The sequence below is a fragment of the Pyrgilauda ruficollis genome, unplaced genomic scaffold (genome assembly GCF_017590135.1).
Source record: "Pyrgilauda ruficollis isolate IOZ18807 unplaced genomic scaffold, ASM1759013v1 scaffold134, whole genome shotgun sequence".
In the NCBI taxonomy this organism is placed as follows: Eukaryota; Metazoa; Chordata; class Aves; order Passeriformes; family Passeridae; genus Pyrgilauda; species Pyrgilauda ruficollis.
In genome coordinates this window covers 20,575-28,854 of record NW_024511877.1, presented here as the reverse complement: position 1 = coordinate 28,854, position 8,280 = coordinate 20,575, and the positions used below count along the sequence as shown (strand labels likewise).

The 8,280-nt window shown below is 52.9% G+C and overlaps 1 protein-coding gene across 1 annotated transcript; it reads left to right on the top strand.

Annotated features, from left to right (window-relative positions):
* Nucleotides 1-67: 67 nt before the first annotated feature.
* PPP2CB (protein phosphatase 2 catalytic subunit beta) lies at nucleotides 68-8,255 on the top strand. Its single transcript, XM_041459311.1, has 7 exons — nucleotides 68-313; nucleotides 4,436-4,645; nucleotides 4,847-5,020; nucleotides 5,234-5,323; nucleotides 5,956-6,117; nucleotides 6,910-7,028; nucleotides 7,498-8,255. The coding sequence occupies exons 1-7, from the start codon at nucleotides 212-214 to the stop codon at nucleotides 7,568-7,570; spliced, it is 930 nt and encodes a 309-aa protein (XP_041315245.1). The 5' UTR covers nucleotides 68-211; the 3' UTR covers nucleotides 7,571-8,255.
* The last annotated feature ends 25 nt before the right edge of the window (nucleotides 8,256-8,280 follow it).

The window sequence follows — 8,280 nt, the reverse complement described above, 5'->3', positions numbered from 1 at the left end:
GTGGCTCTGAGGCCGACTCGGCGCGCCGGAAGCGTCGGCGCGCGCCGCGCGCGGCGGTGGGCGTGGCCGGAAGTGCGCAGCAGCCGCGGCAGGCGGGGGGCGCCGCCATTACGCGGAGCGGAGCAGACCCGAGCGGGCCGCGCGTCCCCGGCCGCCGCCGGCACCCACAGGCGGGCCCGGGCCTCGGGGGGCCCGCCCGGCCCCCCTCGCCATGGAGGAGAAGGGCTTCGCCAAGGAGCTGGACCAGTGGATCGAGCAGCTGAACGAGTGCCGGCAGCTGAGCGAGAGCCAGGTCCGCAGCCTGTGCGAGAAGGTGAGTGCGGGGCCCGGACGTTGGCGGGGCGGACGCGGCCCGCGGTGTGTCCGGCGTTGGGAGGCGGGCCTGCGGCCGGGCCCATGTCGGGCTCTGCGAGGCGGGGTGCTGCCTGTGGGGAGAGCGGCGTGGTGCCTGCGGGATATATCGGGTTTCGGGAGGCAGGGATGCGGCCGGAGGAGCGGGGAGGGCGGGTGGTGCTGCCCGGGGTTAGGCGCTGGGAGAGCGGCTGGTGCCGGTGGGTTCGGGCAGAGCGGGACGGTGCCCGTGGGATATCCGGTATTGGATGCTTGGGCGCTGAAAAATCAGCCCTGGGTCAGTGAGGAAGCCCGCTGGCTTCCGAGGTGGGAGCTCGGGAAGCAGAGGTGAGACCCAGGGAGGCTCGCAGCCCGCCGAGGGGAGCAAAGCAGAAAGAGGAATGGTCGGATAAAGGGCACTGCTCTTCTGGACAGGACTTGGCAAACGTGTGCTCGGGTTTGTGTGGTGGGGACTGGGAAAAGCCTTTTTTCCCATCAGGAGAAAGGTCCTCAGAGCCGTGCTGGGTGTTGTCTGAGCAGTCCTTTGTGAGCACTCCCTCAACTCTGCAGTCTGTGACCAAGGGAAGATTTTCCTTGGATCCTAACCCTCCCCACAGCTTCTGTTTTTTTCCCCTCCTTTTCATTTTTTTCAGTCTCATACTGGGGCTATCCATTTGTTTTGTGTCTCTTTCTCCAGAGCTCCCTCAGTTGTGAGGGAGCTGTGGCTCTTTGGGAAGCTGGAATTGTGGCTGCTGTGTTTTGGGAAGCAGATTGTGGCTGGACACACGGGAAATAGGGAGAAGCTGGATGGGAGAGCTCAGCTGGAGGTGGAGAGGGTGTTTGTCCTTCAGGAAGCAGGTGACAGGGAGGTGTGTCATCTGTCACAGCACCTCGTTCTTCCAGGCTGCTGGAAACTGATGGGAACGACTGGGGCATGAAGGAAACGCTGTGCCCGGCACTGACTTGGCTTGTTTAAGTTTTGGGGAGTGGTTGTGTCACCCAGGAGAGGAGCTCGCAAAAACCTCTGGGTGTGCAGCCCTGCCACAAAGCTGGTTTAGTCGCTTTCCTCAAAATTATATTTGGATAAATGCTCTTCTCCAGAACACTTCTTGTGTTCGGGGCTGATTTCAGAGAGGCCCAGCCCAGTGGTACCTTTTGCCTCAGGTTTTAATTTGTGGGAGAACTCAGTACAAAAACAAAAAATGAAGTGGGGAAAAAAAAAAAAAATCCGGCAGAATCCCAGAGTTATTTGTGTGGGTCAGCCTTGGGTTTAAGTACTGGCACAGTGGGCAGTGATGAGGGAAGGATTGGGCACGCTGGGGGTGTGCCTAGTGACTGTGCACTCTTAAAAGTTGTTGCAGTTTGCAGCTGTGGAAGGACCTTCTGTCCCCACCTGCCCCGTGGAACCTCCCTGGGCAGCTGAGGGAGGTGCTGATCCTCAGCGTGATGAAGTTGTTCCCATTCTGTTGGTGTTTAAAAGGAAAATTAGCTCAAATCCTGCAGAAGTTCAAGGGCTGATGGAAGGATTAATCACTGCTGGAGCATGCAGGTGAGGGAGTTGAGAGCCAAGTCCCTGCTTAATCCAGGCAAGAGGGTTTTTCACCAAGATGATCAAATGGGCTGTGGAAGAAGGCAGGGAAAAGGCTGAGTTAAACAAGCAGCCATCCATGACCATCCCTCTCCTTGCAGCTTCTCTTGGCTCTCCTGGTTCTTTGGAGGTGTAAGAGGGGACACAGTTCCATTGCAGGAAATTCCCAGTGTTGGGTCATGGCTGGCAATGTTTTGTCTCTCTGCTGGTGGTGCTCATCCTGGGGGTGCTGCTTCAGGAGCCTCTGGGAGCACCTGGGCACCTTGGCAGAGGCTCTGGGTGTCCCTGCTGCCTCATTCCTGAAGGATGAGACAGCTCCATGCCTGCCATCCCTCTGGCTTCCATCCCACGTGGCTGGTTCTCCTTCCAGCCAAGCTCCCCGAGGTTCAGTATCCTCAGCCCACTTGGTGCTGCAGTGGTTTGGTCTGTGGCCATTGGTGGCACGGAGGTTCGGGTGGATTTTGAACCCAAACTCCATGCCTGGCTTCATATTCCCAGAGAACGAGCCTCTGTGGGTCAGACTGAGCTGAGGGAATGAATCTTCCAGAAGGAATGGCGTTTTTCCTCTCCCCAAGGCTCTTCAGAAGCACCCATGGAGCTGAGGTGATGGGCAAGCTCACAGCCAGCAAATGGGCTGCTCTTTAGAGACTCTTAGAACACAGACAGGCAACCATTGGTTTGGTTTATTTAATACAGGGGAGGTTTATTTAATAAAAACACCTAAAAGCTGCTGCTTTTCATCCTGACCTGGATATGGTTTTCATCCAGCGCAAGTGGGACAGATGCACAGGAAGCTGATACCATTAGTCACTGTTTTCTGCAACAAAGGTAGCTAAATTTTGACTTCTCAGTCATAGCTATTTATTAGCCTCCTGTATTAAGTAAGTGCTGATGATGCCAGGCAGCCTGCTTGCATCAGAGGTTTTTATTTTTGCTTTGTAATAGTGCTTTTTATTTTAAGTCATTTGATTTCAGTGTTCACACTGCAGGCAGATGCTCTGGTTAGTCACTGCTTTTCTGGGGTGTTTTTATTGATGCTGAGCATTTTGAGAGTCTTGCTCTGCATTAGGAAATGATCACGTGAGGGCACACTGGGGCTCCCGAGCCTGATGTAAACCAGCTCTGCGGAGTTCAAGTGACAGCCTGGATGTGTCCACGTGCACCCATGAGCGTCCACAGGCTGAGCTAAAACGGGCTGCAGGGCAGCAGCTGCTTGGCAGCAAGGAGCCCCTCCTGTCACCTGCCAGCTCCTCCTTCCTCGTCAGGGGAAACTTCTGGATTCTCCTGGCACCGACGTTTCAGTTCCTGGGGTAGGTTTAAAGCGAGCCTGTTTGCCCTGTTCCTGTGGAGAAGGAGCCCTGCTGAGCTCCAGCTTGGAACAAACCCCTGCCTGTTGCTTTGTGCAGCAGCCAGCGCACAGGGAGCAGCTGTTTTGTGGGTTTATATTTGTCTCTCCCAGAGGGTGGGAGCTCTCCGAAGGCGCTGTGAATGCTTTTAAAGACGTGCGGGCAGAATTTGAGTGCTACTACTGCGCTCACACAGAACGGGTTCCCCAGTTCCCAGGCATGCCACAAGTGCAAGGCAGAGCCCATCTCGTCAAGTCCAGGGGCAGGATGTGGCTTTAGGGATCCCTCAGGTGAGGCTCTGTGCAGAGAGCATCCTGGATGCTGTCCAAACTGTCCTAACTGCTTGGGGTGTAGTTATTCCTTCCAAATAGATGTTTTTCCTAAAAGAGGCAAGGCAGCAAACATTGGAATGAGAACGCAGGCATCCTCAGAGGGTATCCTTGGGAAGCATCTCCCTTCTGGCAGCACAGGGTGAGCCTTAGCTCATCCTGAGCTAAGGGATATGGCAGGGAATACCCAGATCATCACCTGCTGGTGGCTGCTCCGTGTTGGTGATCTTCCAGCCCTTTTATTTGGATCAGATGGAGCCATCCCGTGGGTGTTCCCTGTGCCTCAGATGTGCCAGGAGCGCTGATCAGCATCAGTCAGTGAGCTGCAGGCAGCACAACAAACCTGGTATTTGATAAGGATAATAAGGTGCTGCAGATAGGCTACATTGCATGTTGTAATTAGCAGAGGAGCTGCTGGGTGTGGAAGAAGAGATGACTAAATCCAGGGATGCCATCCCTCCATCTGTGGTGGTTTTGTTGCCAGCTGGGTGCAGCCAGGGAAGCCGGTTATGGCTCCATATGTTCCAATTGCCTCTGTCTTTGCTTTCCAGTTGTATGTGACTTGCTCGTAGAAGTTGTGCTTGCAAGAGGATTGAAATTCTGGGGGGCAAAATGTGCCCTGGGCAAGGGCATCTGGCCTCGCTGTAGTAAACCTGCTCATCCCCAGGCACTGGGATTTGGGAAACACCCCTTGTCCGTGCTCACCCACCAAACTGTTTTTCCAGTGGTCGGCTTGGGCAGTGGGGGTGAAACCAGTTTCCAGTGGGAATGCAGCCGAATAACATCACCTGCCTCTGGAGGAGCTTCTTGTCTTTGTGTCCTAAACGTGCTTTCCTTGCCAGGCTAAAGAGATCCTCACCAAGGAATCCAATGTGCAAGAGGTACGCTGCCCCGTCACCGTCTGCGGGGATGTCCACGGGCAGTTCCACGACCTTATGGAGCTCTTCAGGATCGGTGGGAAGTCTCCAGACACAAACTACCTGTTCATGGGAGACTACGTGGACAGAGGCTATTACTCTGTGGAGACAGTGACTCTGCTGGTGGCGTTGAAGGTACGGCTTGGGAGACTGGGGATAAAACCTGGGAGCTGGGAGCCATTTTCTCCTCCTGGCGACGCTGCTGTTGGCTCGGGCATAACGGGTGTAAACGGATCCGTGTCAGCAGCCACGTGCTGGGAGCAGAGCGCTTGGCAGTGCTGGTGATATTCCATCACTCCTTGTTTCCGTGCTGAGGAGGCGTTGTGTGCCCCCCAGGTGCGGTACCCGGAGCGCATCACGATACTGAGGGGCAACCACGAGAGCCGGCAAATCACGCAGGTCTACGGCTTCTACGACGAGTGCCTGCGCAAGTACGGCAACGCCAACGTCTGGAAGTACTTCACAGACCTGTTTGATTACCTTCCTCTCACAGCTCTAGTAGACGGCCAGGTGAGTCTGGGATGAGGAAAGCCCTCCCTTCCGTAGATTTCTGCAGGCTGTGTTGTCTGACATCCACAGGAACGGTCCCAGACAAGCTCCTGTGACTTGTGATCCCGGGTGAGATGGCTGGGGTGGTGTGTATGAGTGTTGACAGGGTTAGGCCCAGCTGGTTTGGAGATCATTCCTGCTGCTAAATGGATTGCTCTTTTCTTCCTGGAACAGATATTCTGCCTCCACGGTGGCCTCTCTCCATCCATAGATACACTGGATCATATCAGGGCTCTGGACCGCCTGCAGGAAGTTCCACACGAGGTAGGAAAAGAAATGCATCGGAAACTTAACATTTGCATTTTCCACCAGCAGATATTTTTCTCACATTGCAGACCATTTAAACATGTGGTTACACATGGATTATGGCCTTTCCAGGAGCTAGAGCAGATGAACATTTGGACAAAGCACACATAAGTCAGTGTGCTTTGATTACAGCAGCCTACATGAGGAGAGCTGTGGGGGTTTCACAGCTGTTTTCCCCAGAATCGTGGGAGTTTTGGGCTTTCAGTCTGACTCAAAGAGCAGGATTTGGCAGGGGAGGGTGTTTACTATCTTCAGCCTCCTCACTGATGTGGTTGTGAACTTACAACCCCCATGTGTAGCCACACTGTATCACCATCCTTCCTCCCCAGCCAGCCCAGCCTCCCTCCTACGATGTTGCACCTTGTTGCAACTTCCTGGGGCCTGAAATCTGGGCTGAAATCCGCACTTGGAGCTCCCCGGGGCAGCTGGAAGTGGTATTGGGAGTGGCTGGGGCTCGCAGATGTGTGCTCAAGTAAAAACTCCTCACGTGCCTTGCACCGGGCAGGACGTGCTGGCAGTCTTGCTGCTGTAAATAAAACATGTTTAAGCACCTTGCCAGTGATGTAACAGAGCTCCTAATCTTTGCCAAGGGTCCGATGTGTGATCTGTTGTGGTCGGATCCGGATGACCGCGGCGGCTGGGGCATTTCTCCACGTGGTGCTGGCTACACCTTCGGGCAGGACATTTCGGAAACCTTTAACCACGCCAATGGGCTCACACTGGTCTCCCGCGCTCACCAGCTGGTCATGGAGGTAGGGCAAGCACCCTGCCAGCCAGGGCTGGCAAAACAGGGGGTCTCCTCTGGGACACCTGCCACTCACAGGTTTGTTGGCACCTAAATCTCACACAGTACCAAAGAGAGGCTTTAGCCATGCGAAAACAGCAGCATCAAGTGACGTGCTTTGACCTGCAGCCTAAATTAAGGGGATGTGTTCTGGCCTTTCCAAGCAAATTTCCCCCTCCGAGTAAATTGCCAAAGGGGCCGTGTCACGCCCCGTTTGTAATCTTCTTACATGCTGGCTTGTTCTTGCTCTGGCTGCTGCTGCCTGTGCCACGGTGCTCAGCAGTCAGATGTGACGGGGATTATGCCATTTTTGGCTGTCGACAGGCTATTCTTGGATGTCTTGCTGGAAAAATGCCAGGTGGGTCAATGGAGCAGATGCCTTGTTAAAATCTAGTGCAGGTAGCTCCCTTAAGCAGAACCGTGTGTCAGAAGTCACTGGCATTCAGCAGGCAAATTGTCACTTGTGGTGGAGGAAAGCTGAAGGCATCCCTAAAAATCCCAAGGCTTTTTAGTGGTGCAGTCCATAATTTACAAGTGAGGAGTGCATGATCTCCTGTAGGCTGCTCAAAGCTGGTTTGGCCAGGTACCTGCTGCTGCTTCTTGTGGCAAAGCACGTATTTTGAAACAAAACTAAGTTGGAAATACTTCAGGAAATCTGCAGTTTCACAAGTGCCTCAGAGAGTTTCAGGCCTGAAGAGGAACTTTGGAGGGGCTGAGGTTTAACAGAGACCTTTTGTTTTTCTCTCTCTGTCCCTGGCAGGGTTATAACTGGTGCCACGACCGGAATGTGGTTACCATCTTCAGTGCCCCCAATTACTGCTACCGCTGTGGGAACCAGGCTGCTATCATGGAACTAGATGACACTTTAAAATATTCCTTGTGAGTATGCTGCCATGGGCTGGGCTCTCTTTCTAGACACTCTGTGAGGGTTCTTCCATGAAAAGCCAGCTCAGACCACTCTGGAGTTAATGTGTGCTCTGCATTAGAATAAGCAGTGAAGTTAAGCTCCTAAAAGCTTCTCTTCCTGGCTGTCTGGAGAGTTGGAGCTGTTGCATTTCCATCTCTTTATTGCCTCAGCTTGATGGAGGGAGTAAAAACACATGGATTTGTCTGTTTTCACCTTTGGTAGCACTGAGCTGTGTAAGATGGGGGAGAGGATCTGAATTGTGCTTTCAGCTGCTGCCGTGGGAAAGCAGTGACGGGCTGCTGGGTCACTCTGAGTTTTAACTCCCGTGAGTTCTTCTTTTGGGGCTTGGAATGCTTGGTGAAGCAGCCTGGTGTTTTATCGTGGCAGTGGAAAATGACTTGTGGAGGAGGAGGGTAAGTGATCCCTTTTTCTTTCCTGCAGCCTCCAGTTTGACCCAGCACCTCGTCGTGGAGAGCCTCATGTTACCCGTCGTACCCCAGACTACTTCCTATAAACCTCTCCCAGCCTTTGTAGAAGGAAGTACACCTGGCATTTTAAAAGAGCAACAATATTTACACGTTTCTGTAAGAAATCAGGGTTGGTCTCAACTCAAATCCCCATCATGGACCAAAATGTGCCATACAGAGGACGAAGAGCATTTAGCACAACTTGAGACTGAATTCCTTACGACACTCTCTCTGTCCCATGCCCATCAGCCCGAAAGTCAGTTTGCCTGCTGTATTTGTAGTCATTGTTTTCCTTCTGGACTGTTCAGAGAGGAAAAGGTAACACTTTAACAACACTCATCTCCTCTGACGCTTCTTTGTACATTTTTAGTTCTAGTGTTTAACTGGCATGAATTAGAGTTTGTTTTCCAGGGAAGTGCACACTAACTTCATCCCCCACCACTCTTTATTTTATTGGAAAGACCGCTCAACTTAACTGGAGAAAGGAAGTGATTCCTGCTTGGGAGTACGTTGTCATAACCCAGATAGAAGCGTTCCCTTTTTAGCTCTATTCCCGTTCCGTGCTGATCCTGCCCCCTTTTTTTTTTTTTTTTTTTATTGTTTTGGGGTATTTTGTTCATTTTGTTTTCTCTTTTGTTATTCCCCCCTTTCCCCTCTGTATATTTGTCCTGGAAGTGCTTGCAATCCTCCTCGCTGTACCTGAACCAATAAACTCGCCGTTGTCAGCCCCAACACGTGGTGTCGTGCGGGACCGGGG